At 47.0% G+C, this 19,766-nt stretch overlaps 11 protein-coding genes across 11 annotated transcripts; 6 read left to right on the top strand and 5 right to left on the bottom strand.

The window, feature by feature from the left end:
- Positions 1–4: 4 nt before the first annotated feature.
- N7483_007656 (uncharacterized protein) lies at positions 5–423 on the top strand (the record flags this gene model as incomplete). Its single annotated transcript, XM_057091093.1, has 2 exons — positions 5–246; positions 318–423. The coding sequence occupies 2 exons, from the start codon at positions 5–7 to the stop codon at positions 421–423; spliced, it is 348 nt and encodes a 115-aa protein (XP_056945834.1).
- Positions 424–3,056: 2,633 nt separating this feature from the next.
- On the top strand, positions 3,057–3,636 carry N7483_007655 (uncharacterized protein; the record flags this gene model as incomplete). Its single annotated transcript, XM_057091092.1, has 2 exons — positions 3,057–3,375; positions 3,440–3,636. The coding sequence occupies 2 exons, from the start codon at positions 3,057–3,059 to the stop codon at positions 3,634–3,636; spliced, it is 516 nt and encodes a 171-aa protein (XP_056945833.1).
- Positions 3,637–4,469: 833 nt separating this feature from the next.
- N7483_007654 (uncharacterized protein) lies at positions 4,470–4,739 on the top strand (the record flags this gene model as incomplete). Its single annotated transcript, XM_057091091.1, has 1 exon — positions 4,470–4,739. One exon carries the CDS (start codon positions 4,470–4,472, stop codon positions 4,737–4,739), a length of 270 nt encoding a protein of 89 aa, XP_056945832.1.
- Positions 4,740–4,994: 255 nt separating this feature from the next.
- On the bottom strand, positions 4,995–6,318 carry N7483_007653 (uncharacterized protein; the record flags this gene model as incomplete). Its single annotated transcript, XM_057091090.1, has 2 exons — positions 4,995–5,224; positions 5,280–6,318. 2 exons carry the CDS (start codon positions 6,316–6,318, stop codon positions 4,995–4,997), a joined length of 1,269 nt encoding a protein of 422 aa, XP_056945831.1.
- Positions 6,319–6,360: 42 nt separating this feature from the next.
- N7483_007652 (uncharacterized protein) lies at positions 6,361–7,717 on the bottom strand (the record flags this gene model as incomplete). Its single annotated transcript, XM_057091089.1, is given in 3 exon segments — positions 6,361–6,369; positions 6,389–6,550; positions 6,608–7,717. 3 exon segments carry the CDS (start codon positions 7,715–7,717, stop codon positions 6,361–6,363), a joined length of 1,281 nt encoding a protein of 426 aa, XP_056945830.1.
- A 1,054-nt stretch (positions 7,718–8,771) lies between these two features.
- N7483_007651 (uncharacterized protein) lies at positions 8,772–9,578 on the top strand (the record flags this gene model as incomplete). The annotated part of the gene is made up of 1 exon (XM_057091088.1): positions 8,772–9,578. One exon carries the CDS (start codon positions 8,772–8,774, stop codon positions 9,576–9,578), a length of 807 nt encoding a protein of 268 aa, XP_056945829.1.
- Positions 9,579–9,915: 337 nt separating this feature from the next.
- Positions 9,916–10,206, bottom strand: N7483_007650 (uncharacterized protein; the record flags this gene model as incomplete). Its single annotated transcript, XM_057091087.1, has 1 exon — positions 9,916–10,206. The coding sequence occupies one exon, from the start codon at positions 10,204–10,206 to the stop codon at positions 9,916–9,918; it is 291 nt and encodes a 96-aa protein (XP_056945828.1).
- A 164-nt stretch (positions 10,207–10,370) lies between these two features.
- On the top strand, positions 10,371–12,420 carry N7483_007649 (uncharacterized protein; the record flags this gene model as incomplete). Its single annotated transcript, XM_057091086.1, has 3 exons — positions 10,371–10,839; positions 10,898–11,681; positions 11,739–12,420. The coding sequence occupies 3 exons, from the start codon at positions 10,371–10,373 to the stop codon at positions 12,418–12,420; spliced, it is 1,935 nt and encodes a 644-aa protein (XP_056945827.1).
- A 1,162-nt stretch (positions 12,421–13,582) lies between these two features.
- N7483_007648 (uncharacterized protein) lies at positions 13,583–14,161 on the top strand (the record flags this gene model as incomplete). The annotated part of the gene is made up of 2 exons (XM_057091085.1): positions 13,583–13,988; positions 14,040–14,161. The coding sequence occupies 2 exons, from the start codon at positions 13,583–13,585 to the stop codon at positions 14,159–14,161; spliced, it is 528 nt and encodes a 175-aa protein (XP_056945826.1).
- A 324-nt stretch (positions 14,162–14,485) lies between these two features.
- On the bottom strand, positions 14,486–16,224 carry N7483_007647 (NAD-dependent succinate-semialdehyde dehydrogenase; the record flags this gene model as incomplete). Its single annotated transcript, XM_057091084.1, has 4 exons — positions 14,486–14,622; positions 14,687–15,931; positions 15,983–16,070; positions 16,195–16,224. The coding sequence occupies 4 exons, from the start codon at positions 16,222–16,224 to the stop codon at positions 14,486–14,488; spliced, it is 1,500 nt and encodes a 499-aa protein (XP_056945825.1).
- A 437-nt stretch (positions 16,225–16,661) lies between these two features.
- Positions 16,662–18,099, bottom strand: N7483_007646 (uncharacterized protein; the record flags this gene model as incomplete). The annotated part of the gene is made up of 5 exons (XM_057091083.1): positions 16,662–17,232; positions 17,291–17,667; positions 17,722–17,832; positions 17,883–17,908; positions 17,976–18,099. The coding sequence occupies 5 exons, from the start codon at positions 18,097–18,099 to the stop codon at positions 16,662–16,664; spliced, it is 1,209 nt and encodes a 402-aa protein (XP_056945824.1).
- Positions 18,100–19,766: the final 1,667 nt, after the last annotated feature.

Here is a 19,766-nt window from a genome sequence, read left to right as displayed (position 1 = left end):
CACTATGAAAATAGCCAAAATCATCCCGCTTACTCTGCCAATAGTCCCAGCCGCGAATGCTGGACAAGCGGGCTATGGGATCTGTCAGGCAGGTTGCTCCGCCGTTGTCAGGGCCTGCTATGCTGTTGCCGGGGTTCAATGGGGCGCCTGCTGTGGGGCTCAAGCTTCGCCTGCGGTTATAGCCTGCAACGCCGCCCATGGTACCTGTCAGGCCGCCTGCGCGTCCGTGCTTTTGAATAAACGGGCGTAAGTGTCCAAAAGAGAATTGAATATTTTTTGAAATTGAAGCAACTAAGATTTGCTAACTTTGCTCATAGTGAGAAAGCTGAGTCGGCATCAAATACAAAGGGGAGAAAGCAGGATTCGAAGCGAGCAAAGAAGTTTGAGACGAGCAAAATAGCCCGAGAGAATGTTCGGGTTTGATATATTGCACATCGTCGAGCTCAAATGAATTTGAATCGATGGAATAAAGCCATCAATCTACATGCAACCATTATTGCACAATTCCTATGTAGCCCGGCGCGAGAGCAACTTGAAGGAGATCAGGAAAAGTATTTACTTGGCTATGAAGCTCGATTAAATGGACACCCCATATCGCAACTGGCCTGAGATTCAATGAACCACTCATGTTTACATACTGAGTTAGATTATGAGCTGTATCTATGGGTGAATGAATACCTACTCGCCTATTCATGTGAGTACCAACAGGGCACCTGGGGAAGCTAAATGTGAAGGCCAGCTGATATAGTTGGTTGTAGGCAATCGTGATCCCTAGAGGTAATTATGTCCCCTCACCCGCCTGGTATACTGCAAATGTACCCCGGTAGCATGGGTCCTGGACTGGATTTTCATGAATGAGGTTTGTCTGTTGAAAGCTTTGTCAGGTCCATGATGTACGAATGAATTCTTTGATCAAACTTTTTCAAATGGTTTGCTCAATAGACTATTTATTCAAGGGAAGTCACAGCAATCCTGATCTTCAATACACAGACCTTATCATCTCCCAAATGCTCCATCTGAGGCCTCATTATCATCACCCTTCGTCTATCGGGAGTTTGAGCATTTGTAATTATCAATCCATTATGAGGCTATACGCGCTCTTCCCGCTCGCTACCCTGCTAATTTTACCGACTGTCAGTGCTGAACAAGCAGACTATGATGTTTGTGAATCCGGATGTTCCGTCGCCCTCATCGCCTGTCACATGGCCGCGGGCTCTGCATTCGGATTTGTCTGTGGGCCTGGTGCTTCAGCTGCGTCTTCAACTTGCAACGCGCTCTTTAATCCCTGTCATTATGCCTGCAATCATATGCGATCGGAGCAACAGCGGTAGGTTAGCAGACAATAAGGCACCTTGGGAGTTGTTGTGCCACCTGGGCATCTGAATCTACCTTGCAGTTTCATTGAGATTGGAGTATATGCTGACTTTATACATTTGCATGTAGTGAGAAAGAGAAGTCTGAGAAAACTAAAATGAAGTCGCGGCGAAATCCGAATCCGGGAAAGAAAGGCTCGAAGCAAGATACTGGGAAGGCAAGGAGTGGTATAGACCGCGAGAATTGTCACAAAGATGGCCAGAATTAGGCGGCTCGAGCAACAACCTTCTTGATGAAAGAAAGAAAGCTTCCAAACAGAGATTACCTAGCATGGATGATGTGACGGGATTTGATAACCTGTTCCTTGATAATAACGATGGAATTATACGCCATGGGTTAAACCTCTTGGACCTCCATCCTCACAGGAACGGATTAGTTCAACGATCGCCATTTTCGCTCAGACGGTTTTTTCTCTTTGAATTTTCTGATAGTAGCCTCATCCTCTACTTGGAAAAGATAAATCAATATTACATTCAGACCGCAGCAAAACTTGGCAACCTATTACACATAACTAGAAAAGACTGGGAACGCCAGAATGGCCCAGATCGGTCGCTTGTCATATCTCATTGCCTTCGCCGTCTGATTCCCCTAATATTCTTCTCCCAGAGGTCCTTGCGTGGGCCAAGTCCGAATCCACCTCCGTCGTTGGGAACGGCAACCCCAGCTGATTAAGCGCAGCTTACGTCTCAATCCGAAACTTGTCCATCAATGAGCTTTCCGAGTCGCTAGCTCATGGTTCATTCACTTCAGAGACCCTCGTGCAAATCTACCTAGCCCGAATCGCCGAAGTAAATCCTACCATTCACACTGTCACCGAGACGAACCCCGATGCTCTTGAACTCGCACAGGAGCTCGATAGAGAGAGGGCTGAACGCGGTCCTAGAAGGTTGGAGCATAAATACTGATATTGAATACAGCTCGGACATTGCTTACCGATAAGTAGTAAATTACATGGAATTCCCATCCTCGTCAAAAACACCATCAGCGTGCATGGGATAAACAACACAGCGGGGTCGTACTGTTTAGTCGGCGCCACAACGAAAGCGGAGGCTTCAATCATCTAACGCCTACGGGACGCGGGCGTCATCATCCTTGGGAAGGACAACTTGTCGCAGTGGGGTAATGGGCGCTCATCTGGAAGCTCGTCCTCGAATGGCTGGAGTGCGTGGGGCGGGCAGACTTATGGGGTCTACCATCCCCACCAAGATCCCTGCGGGAGCAGTAGCGGCTCCGCTGTATCGACAACTCTAGGCCTGGCCGCCGCAGCCATCGGCGTTGAGGTAAGCACTCAGCCGTTACCCCATCCCATCTCCCCTACTTGAAGTACAGAAAAAAAAATCATAGACAGAAATGTGGCCGTTCCTGTACTTTAGTAACCCATTACAATCAGACAGTCGGCAACATCACATGCCCCGCTATGCGGAGCAATGTAGTCAGTTTCAAAGCCACGAAAGGTCTTGTTTCCCGGGATAATACCCCATTATTACGAAGCTCCGTGGTTCAGTTGGGCCGATGGCACGCAGTGTGAAAGACGCTGCGACGTTGCTGTCTTTAATTGCCGGACAAAGTCCCGATGACCCCGACACAAGAGCCATTCCTTTTGATACTATCCCGAACTATGAGAGCATGTGCGACCCCAAGGGTCTTAAGAAAAGCCGTCTGGCCATTCCAAGAACGAAATTATGAACCCCCTTGGCGCTAATATGAACAAAACCTCCGTCATGGCGAAGTTTGAAGAAGTCCTAACTCTCCTACGGGACTCAGGAGCTACAATCATCGACAACGCAAATTACTCTGCATACGATGAGATCAATAGCCCGACCGCACTCCAGAACTTTGTCAGTCCAGCGGAGTACAAGGAGAATATAGAAAAGTATCTCAACAATCTTGAAATCAATCCTCATAATCTGCATAGTCTCGATGACCTCATCGCATGCACAAAGTCGCATCCAAAAGAGGAATGCCCCGAGCGTGATATTGAGTCCTGGGAAAGCGGCGAGAGTTGCGGATGATCGCTGGTCAGATAAGGTTCTAGCCGGATGGGAGAGGATGAAATATCTCGCAGGCAAAGATGGTATAGATGGGGCATCAGATGCCGCCCAGGCAGACGCGCTCATATTTCCCTCTATAGTGAGTTCGGATGTGCCAGGTCTGACAGGTCACCCTGTCATCACCGTTCCCTTGGGCTTTATGCCCCGCGACACTCCGATAAGGCACAATGCGCGTGGTAACCTTGTTGAGGAAGGACCTGGTGTTCCGTAAGTGTTTATTTTGAATATTCATATCCATTCTCTTATCCTTGGGGGAGATTCTCATGAGATGGGACAGGTTTGGACTCAGCTTTATTGGCCGTCGATTCTAAGAGCAAACCCTCATCCGCCTAGCCTATGCTTTCGAACAATCCACACGGTTCGCAGCAGATGGAATTCCTATCATTCTACCCACAACAGAGATATCTGATATCACGATAGGAAAGTTGGGAATTCTGGAATTGATTCGTCGCTGGTTCTGATTCTAGAAGCCCTGCCCATACTAGCGACAAATGTAGTGAGTGCATACATAGCTCCCGTATTTAGAAATCCCAAGCTAGGTGCCGGGAAGAGGTCTCTTGGAAGACCTACCAACCTTTTATTCTTTTGCATTGCTTCACATCAGGTACATTTGATAATAGAGTGCAGATTTTCTTCATCATCTTAAGTACGACTGAGCAGGCGGGAAGGGCTGTCATGCACCTCCACTGCCTTACTTAGGTGTTATTGACTGGTCTTCTCTGCTGGATAATGAAAGACAAGTGTCTATAGAATACAAATCATTTGAGGACCCAGGTCTGATACCTATATCTTCGTTTGAATGGGCCCTTTTTTGTTGAAACTATGATGCATCCATTCCATCACAATGGAAGCTTCTAGGTTAATCAGTCATTCAAACGATTGCGATTGTTAACATTGAAAGCTTCCGGGGTTAAAACATCCATGATCCCCCTCCATGATTCCGACCTCTTCACTATCCACAGCCACAACCTTCAATTATCTGATACCTCCTACAACGGCCCGAATATTAGCTTTCAACTTAAATGATTCTAGAACAAATCAAAAATGAAGGCCTCTACATTCCTGTCTCTGGGAACCTTATCCCTGGTACCGACTGTCCTTGCTGGTCCAATCGGCTATGCTATTTGCCAAGGGGGCTGTTCGTCTGTCGTCATGGCCTGCTATGCTGCCGGAGGCGCTACCTTGGGCGCTACATTAGGAGCTACGGCCCCAGCTACAATCGTTGGCTGCAATGTCGCCTTTGGTACTTGCCAGGCTGCTTGTGCCGCTGTGCTCCTGACGCCGATACCCCGAGGAATCGAGTCCTTATCATGACTGAGTTCGATATAAGCCATTCTGGATCCTTGCTGCCATGGAAAGGTGCTAATCAAGTTGGGTTCTCAAGCTAGCAAAGTCGCGGGATCTGAGCAACTGGTGGACCGGAAGAGAGGATGAAGTTGAGATATCTAGTGGAAGGAAGTCATGTCGTGAATTGAGTCTGGTTATCTGAATTGTTTGGTCATTTGAGAATATCTATTAAATTGAAGATGCGAAAGACATAGTATGCAGTTACCTGACTTTCAACTTCGATTAGTATCTCTCCAGAACCCACAACCCGCGTTCTTCAGGCTCCATAGACAACAGGCGAGCTGATTCCGCCCTCTTCACAGTAATGTATTTCTTCACGAAATCCGGTCCCAGCAGAACGCGTAAAGGCTCGTCAGCTACAAGCGATTCAATACTTTCTTGCAGGGATTGAGGAATTTTCTTGGTGACACCAAGATCAAAGCGCTGAGCATCGGTAAGGGTAGAAGCATCCACTAAAAAGGTATGAGTATATAATTCAAACGTGGGCAAAGGGTACCTTGGACTTACCTGGACAATCCTTCAAAGTGAGGGGAACTCTATTCTCCAAACCCAGGTATCCTGCAGCCAAAATAGCAGCAACGGCAAGGTAAGGATTCGCAAGTCCATCCATAGACTTGAACTCCCAATGCCCAGGGCTGATTTTGCGCACTGGTGCTTCTCGATTCTGGAAGCCCCATGCAATCCATTCCGAGCCCGACCATATACCCGAACGAATGCGTTCGTAGCTTGCATCCTGTGAGAGGGAAAATGCCGCGATAGATGAGAAGTGATCCAAGATACCAGCAAGGAAGGAATCTTCGCTTGTAGATGGGTCGATTGAGATATGCGTGTGAGAGGCACTACCAGCTCCATGAGTGAAGGGGCGTGGATGCAGCGTTGCGCGGAGACCGTGTTGGTCTGCGATAGTAGCAACAACTTGTCGTGCGGCGTAAAGGGTATCCACTGCCGCCAGAGGAGATGCTGGGGGGAGAACAAATTCAAATTGGCCATTTGCTGACTCGGCGTGGATTTGCTCGAGTTGGATGTCCATGGCTTTCAATATCCGTGTAATTTCTTCCAGAATAGGTACCATTCTTCTTGTCTCGGTGGTCATTTGGGACCATGAGTGGTTGGTGGTTACTGGGTGGTAGCTGGTCGTCTGGCCAGTCTGCTGGTCCTTTTTTGGCTTTAGGAATACCACTTCGATCTCGAAGCCACACAAGATATTGATTTCGTGGCTTTTGTAAAGTGCATCAACAACATTTCGCAACACACTTCTCGGACACCCTTCCACGGGCTTGCCATCTTCCGATTTCCAGAACGTCATGACAGTAGCGCTCGGGGCTGCGGGTGCTACCATACTGCCATTTCGGTAAAAGCTTGCTAAATCAGGCTCCAGGTAGTATTGACCGGTGGCGGAGCCTTCGGGGAGGATTGTGTCATCTTGAAGCATGTACTCTACAGCCGAGCAGATCCCGATCCGTTTCTCTTTCCGAAGAATTCGAATGAACTCTTCAAGAGGAAACACGCGCACTCGGGTTGTTGCTGTGTAGTCTACCCACTGCATCCACACATATTCTATGTCGGGGGGGCGATTTCAGAAAAGCGTTCAACAGGTCTGGTGCAGACATACTCACTGCATCTCTGGTTGACAAAGAATTCTCAGTGTTTCCTGGTGAATAATTCGGCTCGAGAGCCAACTTGTACAAGCGATTTGAATTATGGAATAAAATATCCGCGATCATAGTCTTTGCTTGGGACACAGTGAAATCGCCCTGTTTGATGTAATCGACAAAGACCTATACCAAAGTAAACACAAAAATCCGCAATCTGTGAGAGCGCTCCAAGCAACTTACCTTCTCCAGCGTCTGGCGAAACTGCTTATTGGCCAGCCAAAACGTTTCCGGGTGGAAATGACCATCGGTACTCCAGAGAAGACGATTTGTTGGCGTGATTTCCAGACTCTGTCTCAAGATTGACTCTTGAGCTTCCCGACTAACCATCGGGAACACCTCTCCCAGATCCAGATAAATATTCGGATACACAGATGCCAGATACCCAGCCTCCCGTGTATACGGATAGGATGAGTGCAAAAGCACAATGTCTGCGTCAGGATACTGCGCAATAAGCGGCTGTAGATACGCCGGGTTCGACCTCAGGAGACTAATATCATTATCTCCAAGACCCGTATGAAATTGAAGAGGCTTCACGATCCCAGCTCTCTTCCTAAAGGTAATCAATTTCAAGGTCTGCTGCACCAACCAATCATTCAACGGTTTATCATCAATGCGATACCCCGATCTCCTGGTACCAGAGTCCAGGATCCGATGCAACGAGGCTGTGAGTCCATCCTCATCAGCAGAGTAAGGATCAACATCGAGCCCCGTCCGATAACAAACCACAGATTTGAAACCCACGACTGCGGGATCCTCCATCGCAGATTCGAGTGCGGAGAGAAAGCGCTGCCGAAACTGTCCCCACACCGTCTCTTCGGGCTTACGCTCCTCATTCATTAATTCCAGCAACAACGAGGCTGCCACGGCTTCGATTCGGACAATCCGTTTTGTTACCGAGGCTGTGAATGAGTCATGCCAGGTATACGGCTCAACGTCATCGTCTGTTAATAAATCATCCAGTAAAAGCGACTGTGTGCCTTCCAGACTTCGGCGAATGAGCCCCTGGTAGTCATTTTGCACCCATTGACTGTGTGCAGTTAACACATCGGACCACTCTTTACAAGGAGTTCCATACAGCTCGCTCAGCTGGTTCGTGGCTCGCAGTAATGGGAGTGTTGAGAGCGCATTTTTCAAGGCGCGACCGTGGGCTTCGGATACGATACACTCAAGCGGATAGGTATCGTAGTCTGTGGCAGCTTCTTGAGTTAAGAGATTGTGCGCATGATTGTCGATTATGGGGTGGTTTTGAATGAGATGGCGCAGAGAATCCAGAGACTCCAGTGAATCCATGATGCCAGGACGGGTAGAGGAGAGTCGAGAAGGGAAAATTGGAGTTTGAATCAAGTTGTGATCTGTATAACGTGGGAATCCTTTTCCATGATGATACGGGTCCATGCACCCGTAACTGGGCCACAATCAACACTGCCAAGGTATGTCTATTGAGAAGTATCACAATAATCGAAATCGGTTCGAACTAATTTCAAATCATCGCGACTTGATTCGCCGGAAATAAATGCAAAGAGTGTGTAGTCCTGGTTGGATAGAATATGAAGGTCCTGGAGTGGAGGTCGTGTATCTTACCATACGGTAATATAAACGCGGTATGTTCACACGAGACCTTGGAAGTCGAATCATAACATTTGAACTCATCCTCGCACGAGCTGAGGACTTTGAATATCTCTACTCCGGCTACGCAACTTAAAATTGGACAAATCCTGAGCGGTTTCTGGGCGATGAATTCTTTCCTGATGGCTGCAAGTATAAAATCATCACTAGTTCAAAACCAGCCCACTACTGATATATATCAGCGGCTGAACTTGAACCTTCCTGTATACACAGCCTGAGATGGATAAAACATTGAAACTTGAACCATGCAACTGCAACTTGAAGTCCAAACACTTGAGTTGAAGCCCTGCCAGTGGAGTTGAAGCCAGTACCCACGGGTCAATATCAAGCACTCGAGACTGCTCAAGTGACCGGGACGCCGGATCCAGCGGGAGGAAATAACCTCCCCTGTGAGAAAGGGCCTAGCTCATTATATGCCGGGGTAGGTCCTCATCTTTGATCGAAATTCAAATTCAAATTTGAAATACCTCTCATGGCTCAAATTACGAAAAGAACCGAAACGCCAACGTGGTCTACCTATTCTTGCAGCCAATCAAAATATTGCTTGACGTTCTGCCCCTCACCTCATTCTGATAACAGCCCCGCAAGGCACCATTGCATCTATTTCTGGAGAATATTCTTGATGGACTGGGTGGTCCTTGGCCAACAGGTTATACCAGTGACCTGTTACGATCAAGGAAATCAACCCAAAGTACTTCAGTAAAGGAAACAATACACAATGACTCCTAAGCTGTACTACTTCCAAGCACCAAACTTCGACATCAACCCCACAAGTGACACATCTCCAAAGCTGAGCAGTATACTGCCAAACCTCGACAGACTTACCGGGTCATTAAACCAAGCCAACCTCGTTGAAATCCCTACAAATCTTCAAAATCGAAGCACGAGCACAGATTTTGAAGACACGGTCTACGCAAATTACGGTGGATCAACAGGCCTCAGTGTAAACGTGCTTCAGGGACTCTTGGGGTCTGCAAGCATTCTTTATAGCCTAAATCAAAAAACGAGTCGTGTTTATCGCTGTGAGCGACTAGATACGATAGAGTTTGAACCAACCACCGAATATATTGCACAAGCCATACACGAGTCGAAACGGACCCAGGATTTCATCGACAGAAGTCTCATTGGGAGAAAGAGAGTTTTTATGATCACTGGACTCAAAATAGCGACTGGATTGAGCATTTCAATCTCAAACGAGGTTCAGCATAGCCCTGAACTGGACTTTCAGCTCGATGGAACTACTATGGGGGCCCCGATCAGTGCTGGTCCAAATTTGAATCTGGAAGTTGCGACCGGCAGGAATTTCTCATCTAGAAAAAGCGAGAACCAGGTCGTCTTTGCTTACCGAGTGATAAAGGTCCAGCAGAAAGGCCACGGCGAGCCGAAATACAAATACAAACATGGGGGGTTGTATTCAACAGAAGAGGACTCAGACAGTAGCGATGAGGCAGAAGAGGTCTGGGATATTGAGCAACTGGATGAAGAACTCATGATACAAGACTTTCCACAATTATTGAGAGATTGAGAGCCTGAGTGCGCGGAAAGCTAGACTGCGATCATTACAATTCCAAGTGTCTGATGATGATGAGGTGATATTAATACTAAAGTTTTTTTGGTACGCCCATGATAATTTTGAAACAAATTGAAAGGAAATTGAAAAACTGGAAAAGAAAAATTCAATAAATAGGGACATTCTCTTATAAAATTGCCTGTTTTATCTGGCCTTGAATCCATGATTGATCTTGTTTCGAGTCAAACCATTCCCAATGCTTAATCCACCAATAGCCATCTTTTGAATAGGCATTTGGATCCTTCATGTTGTCAAACAGACGGCGTATGGAATCCACCCTCTGAAGTTTTGCTCACTCCTCAGGCGTCAAAAAGACCTTTGCATAATCGAGAACGAGCGCAGCTATCCCAGCGGCAATAGGTGTTGCGCAAGAGGTGCCATCCATGACTTTTTCGCCTTCATCCTGAAGCTTTTGTGGCCATGCTGATCTCACACTCTCTCCCAAAACAAGATTGACAATATCCGAGTAAAAGTCAATTGCATCCTTCAGGAGCCTATCATCGTTGAATTCGTTTTCAATGAATTCTTTTGCAAGTGCCCCGAAAGCAGGGATCACTCGACTGAGAAGTGTCAACTGCCACATTCGGAGGTGTAGAGAGTTTTCAGTTCATAAAGATATATATCGATCTGCAGTAGGGAGAAGAGACGCTGTCAGCTATCCAATCTCGATTGTTTGGACTCAGTGTGGAATTCAGGGCAGTTCATTGATAATTGTAGATATCATGCGAGTGGGGTTCGGCGGGGTTGATGACCACGTCACGCATCTACATCCTCAAGTACCTTCTCACTAGTGCCAGCAAAACCCACCCCATATTTATTCAAACGAAGCCCCCGAGGCATTTCGCAAGTGGAGCGGGCGAGCCTGTTAAAACCAGGGACAAGCGAGTAAACAAACACCTGGACAGCATCACGGTCTATCCAGCATATACTACGGCTGACGAAACAGAGACCGACGTGAAAGACACTGCCAATTTGAGGAATCTGGCCCAGAGATGCGTCAGTCAGTTCATCTTGATAGCGAAACAAGATGGGGTTGAGAATGGCATTGTTGACAGCCACTGGGCTGCTCGCCAATCTGCCGAGTTCAATGTGTGGTGCACCAATATTGGGGTGAATGGCGAGGGTATCCGATCGATTGATTTACGCCTTAAAGATGTTCCAGATATCTGTAGCCTTCTAAGACACCTGCTGGAGTCGTTGGATTATGATCTGAAAGGTTTGCAATTTGCAGGATGTCAGTACGAATCGATAGCTAATGATTGTCGCCTTGATAGAGTTACTGCAGCCCACTGAAGCGCTAGCGCAATCAAATAAGAACGACCAAAATTTACAAGACGATGACTCTGATGACACCTTCTGTTATGTTTCTTCGTCGAACTCTGATGAATCAGACGAAGACCTGGGAAATGGCATTACTTTATCGCCGCGGACAAAACAGCGCAGGGCTCTCCAAAAACATATTAGCGACACGATCGATCGGCTCCATAGTCATGCACAGCAAATTCAGAGCGCAGCGGTCAGACATTGGCGGGAAAGAGTCGAGCTTTATCGAGAGAAAGATGGTCCCAAGGAGGTCTATGAAGGGTTCAAGAGGCTTGCTAGCTGGCGGGCGAATGAGAATTTCAAATCCGCGTCCACCACGATGAAACTAAGGATCGCAGAGTCGGTGGCACGACGTCGGATTCGATTTGAGTACCTAAGAGAGCACCAGAGAAAGAGAGCTGTTAACTTGAATTCTCAAACGGCGAACATGCTAGGAGAGCTGCAGGTTAACCCTCTTGGTAACACAGTCGCCTCACCAGAGAAGCAGCAACACACACATCAAGCCACAAAATCCAAAGTCCCAGTTCAGCAGGGGACTATCTATAGTGCAACCGTGAATACAAGATTGGATATGAAGCCCGAGCAAAAACAGTCAGAACGAGTGGAGAGCGTGGCATCAGTTGCTTTGCGACATCCCGGATTTCCTCCAGCTCCAAAGGTCCTGTATGGCAAGTTTCAATGCCCATATTGCTTCCTGGAGTTCCCCGCTCGTGAGGCCTTAAAAGATCGTTGGAGGTAGGTACCCCTTTGACAAGCATGGGATTAAGTGACTGCTAAAAGATCTCGCGATAGCCAACACGTTATGCACAACTTCGAGCCTTACTTTTGCATTTTGGACGAATGCGAAGCACCGTTTGATGTACCAACTACGTTTGATGGATTAATGGGTCATTTACAAGACCATCATCCTAAACGTTATCACGTCATGATCTCTGATCTTGAAGAAAGAGAATTTGATGAGGCAGAATTCGAAAGCTTTGTGAAGATGAATGGTGAGGCATCTGAGGCAGATCTTGCTTTTTTGAAGAAGGCTAGTCAAAGGAGAGGCGTGTTTCTGTTTCAAAGTTGTCCTTTCTGCGGAGGCTATCCAGATGTACTGGAGAAGCGCTTCCCTGACCCGATAGCGGAAAAAGCTCAAACGGAACTACGGAAGCATATTAAACAGCACATGCAGGACATCGCACTGTTCCTTCCACCATACCGGGATGATATTTCTGACGATGAAGATCTGGAGAGCTGCGTGATGGGCAGTCGACGACTCAGAAGCGACCGCACACTCTTGGAGGACTCAGATGATTGGAAAAGTATTTGCGACCGATCGAGTTGTGACTGCAAACAAGGCGGCGGAGGGTCGGGCTTTGAGGATTTCTTCGATGCTGATATCCAGCAAACCACCCCTGAAAACGAAGATTTCTGGCCCCAGATTTTGGCCGATGCTTCCCGTTATGACCGCTCGGCAGTGACAGACGATTAGTTTTATGAAAATGAGCAGCTCACAGAGTTTATTCGAAGATTTTATGACGAGGATCATTTCAATCTCACTCGTGAGCTAGGAATTACTCTAGAGCCAGCTTCACACAAAGATGATTCCTCAATTACTCGAAAATATTCACTCGGAATCGATCTTCTTGACGCATCCAAAGATGGCGACCAGCTTAAGGTCAATGAACTCCTGGAACGAGGAGCCGATCCAAATATAACTGACGAAAAAGGCTCCACGCCCCTATATCATGCTGCAAGTAACGGCCACGAGACCGTAGCACGGCTATTGGTTGCAAGTGGGGCAAGCATAGAAATTCCGTGCCGGGATTCTATTACGCCATTGTGGGAAGCAGTCTACTCAGCCTTCAAGTCTTCTAAAGGTGAATCATTGGCGAACTTCTTAAGAAGCGCCTCTCGGCGCATTATGAAACCCAGGATCCACAGGCATGTCTCATCCGGGCTGTGTGTGATGGCCAGGTTGGAGCAGTGCGCTCTATTCTGCAACAGGGTGTTGATCCGAATCTCAGAGACCGATGGAATGTCACGCCATTATTCTGGGCAGCATTTTACGGACGGAATCTTGTAGTAGAGCTTCTTCTTGCCCATGGTGCAGATCCTAACACTGCGAATTCCGACTCTCGTACGCCATTATTTGAAGCCGCAATCAGGGGGTTCACCTCCGTAGTCAAGCTGCTCATTGAGGCAGGGGCTGATCCTCAACTTCACGACCGCTGGGGTGAAACTGCTATATTTTGGGCTAGAAGACGGGGCTATGGTGATATCCTAAGGCTGCTGAAGAGCACCAGTGGGAAACCCGAATTTGAAAATAAGCGGATTGAGGGAGTCCAATCCGCTGTATGGAGCTTGTTATTCAAGCAGCAAAAACAGGGAAGAATGAAGCTTGAGGAGCACGTGAAAAATTTCATCAGAGTGAATCGACTCGACAGGTTTTTTCCGCCTGGTAATGTTTGTTTGAAACAAGTGCTGGATCGAGCAGAGACTCTAGACAAAACCAATCCATCCAACTTGCTGGACCCAAAGGATTTGTCTTGTTTAGCTCTTTATCGGCTTGTGATATACTGTGGTAACGTGGCCTTTAGCACTATGACTCCGTGCGTCATTCTGACAGGATTTAAATAGATGATAGTGGCTCAATGAAGAGGAATAATCGAAGAAAGCACCTTGCCAGTTTCGTTCAGCAGATTGCTAGCATTACGACTCGTGTTGCACCCTTTCACGAGGGTATTGAGCTAAGATTCATCAATGCGGCAACAATGCCGGCCATGCCTAACCCCAGCTTGAACCAGATCAATCAAATCCTCGAGCAGAATCCTTTCAATGGATGGACAGAGATCGGTATCAATCTGAAGAAAAAGGTACTCGAGGAGAATGTCTATCGTTGGCTTGAAGAGGACAACCTGCAACGCCCTGTACTGGTTCATGTCATCACAGATGGTAGACCCGATGGGCCGGAAAGGTCCCTTGAAAGAGAAGACACCCTGCCAGAGGTTATTGTAGAATGCAGCAAAAAGCTAGCAGAACATGGTTATGAGAAGGATGGTATGTCCGCCTAAAACCATCATCTATTTTTGTCCTTTCTAACTGAGACAGTTGTACGCTTCCAAATCAGCCAGATTGGCAACGATCCGAGTGCTGAAATGTATCTTAATAATCTGGTCAACAACCCCGAGCTCAACCTCTTGAATACCTTATATATCACGGCTGGTGAGTGAGAGCAATGAATTTTGGAGCAGTCTGGGCACGGTACTTATCAAATCCCAGAGAAAATTGATCAAAAGATCGAGCAACTCCTCGAGGACGAAGTTTCATTGGAACAATGGGTGAAGATACCTCTCTTTATGAATTTAGTGCAACGCTAATCACGTTTGCAGCTTTTGAACTTACTGCTGGCACCACTAATGTGCCATTCGGAGTACTAGTAGGTAGATTCAGATTCAACTTTCAATAAAGAGCTACTAGTTCTTTCAAATGTCCGACCTTGCTATGAAGACAAGCTTAGGCAATTTGTGAAGGGTCTCTCCAGAGAATTACAAATCTCAGTAATGACCTTCAATAGTCATGGTTCCTGTCTTAGTGACCAAGTATTCCTGCACCGCAACGTCCTTCCCACTTTCCTTGCCATAACCGGACTCTTTCAAACCTCCAAATGGAGATTCCGCTGCGGATGAATTACCTATGGGAAATCTGGAGTCAGCGCAATTCAAGAACCACAAAAAAAGGGACCTGTTCTTCCTTACCAGTATTCAGTCCAATCATCCCAGCCTCCAGATTCTCGAACAAGCGCCACATCCGGTCGACATTCTTGGTAAACGCATAACTTGCCAGACCCATACTGGTATCATTCGCCATTTTAACCGCCTCATCCTCGGTCTGGAAACGGTACAACGCCGCAATGGGAGAAAATGATTCTTCCTGAGAGATTTGCATATCCTCAGTCATCCCAGAAAGAATGGTAGGCTCAAAGAAATATCCCGGTCGGGAGGTCATCTGCTTGCCACCAATTAAGATCTCCGCACCACGACTCCGTGCATCTTCAACCTGGGCGATGGCCTTATCAATACTCCGGGGAGTAGTCAGCGGACCCATGGTAGTCTCCTTAGCAGAGCCATGGCCGACAACCAAGGCAGCCGTGCGCTCCTTGAGAAGTGCAGCGAAGCGATCATAGATGCCTGCTTGGACGTAGATCCGGTTAGCGGTAACACAAGCCTGGCCTGCATGACGCCATTTCAATGCCATAAGCTGGTCCAAAGCCTGGTCAAGATTTGCATCATCGAAGATGATAAACGGGCAATTGCCTCCTAATTCCAGAGTGACTTTTTTCAGACCGGGTGCGCAGTGAGAAGCAATAAGCTTTCCGACTCGAGTCGATCCGGTAAAGGTTACTTTCTTCACAAGTGGATGCTTGCACAGAGCTTCACTTAGAGAAGGAGTGTTCTCCAGATCTGTTGTCAGGACGTTATAGACACCTGGTGGAATTCCCGCCCGCAACGCAAGCTCGGCTAGCACCAGCGCGGAGATTGGAGTCTCGGGAGAAGGCTTTACTACCATTGTGCAACCAGCGGCCATCGCTGCACCGACTTTACGAAGTACCATTGCGATGGGGAAATTCCATGGCACCAATGCGGCTGCGACACCGATTGGCTGCTTCACGGTGAAGATGCGGCGATTAGGTAGTGAAGCCTGAAACACGGTACCCTGGACTCGCTCAGCTTCACCAGCAAACCACCATAGAAAGCCGAGTGAGTAGTCAATCTCTGCAAAAGCTTCTGCGAGTGGCTTTCCGGTTTCGTGGGTGACGATTTGGGCAAGGTCATCTCTTGCCTGAGCAACTAGTTCGTGCCATTTTAAGAGCCACTTCGCTCGCTGTCGAGGGACGACTTTGCGGAATGTCTCAAATGCAGCGTGTGCTGCTTCTACTGCATCCGGGACATCTTCTGCTGTACTAGCGGGGCAGCTGGCCCATGCTTGATCGGTACCGGGATCTAGATAAAGTCAGTTATGGAACGTAGTTTATGCAGGACTGTGACTTATACCAAGGACTTCGAATCGCTTTCCACTCTTTGATTCGACCCATTTGTCGCCTACAAATGAGTTGAAGTGTATAAGCGTAGGGTCGGCTAGCTATCGGGGCGTTAGCTTATTTCCGATCATTTCTGCAGACATCGGACATCTCTCCGATAATACCGATAGCTCTCCGCATTGAATTAATTGAGCGGGAGATACCACAGCCCTTAAGGATACATACCGTGAATGGGAGCTTGTATTCCGTCGCCATTTTCAATTAGTGATTCAACAGATCGTAGAAGGAAACTGTGTTAGAATATGAGATGATGCGGGGTGTTGCCAGTGAAGAGGGGAAGCCTGTAAGTTTATATGTAAGCTCCCGAGGCAGTATGATGCACCCCTCTTCGTATAATCGTATTTCATCTCGGTTGTATTACCCACTTGCATATATACAGCCTATCTGTATGACAGGATGTCTCACCAGATTGATGACAACCTTGGAAGTGATAACAGGGTACTCTATTGTGTACTGCATGGCGTACTTCATAGTCCGCATGTGCAGTGATTCTCGGTTGGCGGCGGTTTGCTATACGGCAAGATAAGATTATGCCGGGCCTAGACACTAAATGTAAATGTACTCATGATAGAAGCATAACACAGCTCAAAATTCAATCGATCTATTAAGACAAAGGAAAACCATTCAGTCATCTAAACCAAACTATCCACACTGGCATGTTTCCCATCACGCGACCGCGCACCCTCAATAGATGGCACATTTTGAACCGTATAATGTACAGCAACATCAGTCGTCTTCACAATGCCAGTCACACCATCCTCACTTCCACTCGAGATAGAAGGACTATCACCATTGCGCCTATACTTCCGCATATCGAACTTATCCCCCGTACCAACATTGACCGTGTTCCCACCCCGTGGATCCGCCATCTCATACCCATCATCATTATGCGAGTGGATCTGCTGCGATTTATGACTGGAGAACATTCTTGACTTTCGAGGTTTCGAACCACCTGATGTACCAGGGCCATAGCTCGACTTTCCGTAGTAGCCGGACTTCCCGTTGCGAGATGTACCAAGTAGATGAGGAAGGTATTTGCTTGTGATGGCTTTCAAAGAGGGCGCGCAGGCTGTTATAACGGCGACGTTGACTTCAACGGCAGAACTGCAGAATCCGATGGAGTATGTGGGGTCTTTAACCGTGTGAGTTGGGAAGTAGGCTTCTGCGAGGATGACGATGCGCCAAATACCGATGGCAGTTGCACTGAGAAAAGGGGTTAGTTCGTTTCTGGAGCTGAGGATATAGAGAGTTTGAAACGTACACTCCACCAAGACAGAGAATTAAGCATACGGCGAGCTTTCGTCGTAGTGGCATTTGCAGGCGCCATGTGATGATTATTGGGATTGAAATCACCAGTAGATCGGTGAAAAGATTCAGTGCAGCGGTGGAGACGTAGAAAGCACCCTGCTGGATGCATTTCCCATCAATCGAGAGATCCCAGTTGTATCTGATGGGTAGACACTGGAAAATGTCCACAAATAGGACGGCGGTGAATAGGCCGATGACAACACCCAAGGATGTCCAGATCAAGGTGTTCACCAGACGAGATTGCGATTCCAGTCGACGTAGGAAGAGTAAAATCGAGACTTTGATTAGTGTAAGGCATGGGTTGTAGAGGAGTTGATTGGCATAGTTCCACTGTGGTTGATTAGATTCATCATCCTATGCTTCAACAATCAATTAGGTACTCACAATTAACCCCTGTCGTTCATTATAATCCTTCGGGATATCCCACTCGTGGATTCCCACATAGTTGGCCTTGATGTAGTACCATGATGTGACCGACTGCGAGATGGCGAGGATCTATATCGCATTGGTTAGATATTCAAACGACGAGAATTAATATAGCATACATAGCCCGCAGTGATCAAATAATCATCTAGAGACGCATTAGTACTAAGAAACTGGAGATTATGCAGATCGCGATCAGCATTGCGGAGACTCACCACTCGTCAACTGAGATCTGGACAAATACCGTGCCCACAATCTTAGAATAATCGAAATTCCTCCTAGGACAGGGAACGCGACCACAATCCCCAGCGCGATATCTTGCTGATGGGAATCAACCATTGTCATGCATTCCAGAGGTTAAGGAAAGGGTCCAGGTCAACCTGGACAAGGTTTGGAGGATCAAGAGTTTTTTTTATAAATCCGATCGACGGAGTCCGCCAGATTATTGGGGCATTCTCCGAGTTAGGGACATACATATTAGGCTTATACCAGACTACGACTAAATTATGATCCTTTTCAATCCAAGAATAGGGTTTTGGGGTCCTGATTCCCTTCATTCATGGCCTTGCAAACTCCGGTCACCAATCATGGATCCGGTCTAGAGCGTCATTCTCCACTATATGATTATCTTAAATGGCGAATTACAGTTCGGAGGAATTACTCGGCATTAGTAGGATTAATAGGAGTATCATTGATTTCAATTGAAAGAGCAAATTGCACAGGTAGTCCAATTTTGAAATCTTGAGATGAAAAAGAATCTCAGGGCTTCTAGTCCGGACTCCGAATGTAACTCGATAGCCCTATGGAGTTTATTAGCGACGTTTCACTATAATTATGCCACTAATTAATCAATTTCATATCTATTGAGTAAAAAGAATCCTCTTTAGAGATAGGACTCGGAGCCAACGCGTTAAGAAGGATTCAGACTAATATAGCGTCGTTCGGAGGAGAACTTATCCATATTCCTTCGAGTAAGTGTTACATTAAAAGTATTCATTCTCTTCATTTTTGTTCGTTCGATGTTGACCCACTCCCCGGATCGAGTATGGCTTCAGGATCCATGGCTGAACTAACTTAACTAGTTTACGCTTGCCTATGTTCCGGAAAGATCGGCGCGTCTGATATAAGCCCTTGGAAGATTCTAACTATCTGCAGAAAAATACCTCAGACGCCTCAGACTAGTTTGTATTTGGATTGCTTCCGCGGGTTAGTTAGAGCCGACTTGAAGACTAGAATTAACCTTACCCCTGAGAGATGCAGCTAGTGAATCCGTGTACGAATACGGAATTGAAGAATTGCATAATGAGAATCATAAGGTCGACCTCAATGCATTGACATTCCGGCATCGGTGGAGTAAATCTGGGTAGATCATTCCCGAGGTCTATCATGTCCATCATCCCGAGGTAACTCGGTGGAAACATTCAGTGGATCTACTGTAATTCGAAGCCTCAAATTTCAGAAAAGATATGAACTTTTTCTAAATTCCAAAAATCAAAAATCAAAAGTACGCGTGGCTCTGAATCTTATTGTTCCTTTATTATTCCTGGCTGGAATTGTAAAACTACCGACAGAACACAAACTTCTCACTACAAATGTAGCCAACGCACCATTGTGGGGGCCGATCCGACCGGGAGATGAACGAAGGCGCTTTCCACCTATCCGATCCTTGTCCGAGACCCACAAGTAGCATCGCCCAGGTACCATTGTCCCAGATAAGGTGCTATTCCAAGACAAGGATTAAAACAGCCCCAGATGTAATCCTTGTCCAGCCGAAGTACGGAGCCGAAGCCTTGGATGAACCATCTAGATTCGTTCCAAGGAATAGGAAAAGTGGAGAATATAGGACGGCTCCAGGGGAACTTGAACATTCCGTTCAACATTGCCGTGTGGAACGAGGACCATGCTAGCATTGGAATTATTATCATAGGGGCGAGGTCGGTTCTCTCGGGAATTATCATTCAAATGTGGAGAATCACTTGATAAAAACATCGCTGAGAGTTTAGTCC

The sequence above is a fragment of the Penicillium malachiteum genome (assembly GCF_028827825.1).
Source record: "Penicillium malachiteum strain IBT 17515 chromosome Unknown utg000003l:1.0-4950554.0:1.0-4952489.0, whole genome shotgun sequence".
Classification (NCBI taxonomy): domain Eukaryota; kingdom Fungi; phylum Ascomycota; class Eurotiomycetes; order Eurotiales; family Aspergillaceae; genus Penicillium; species Penicillium malachiteum.
This window is presented reverse-complemented; position numbering and strand designations above follow the sequence as displayed.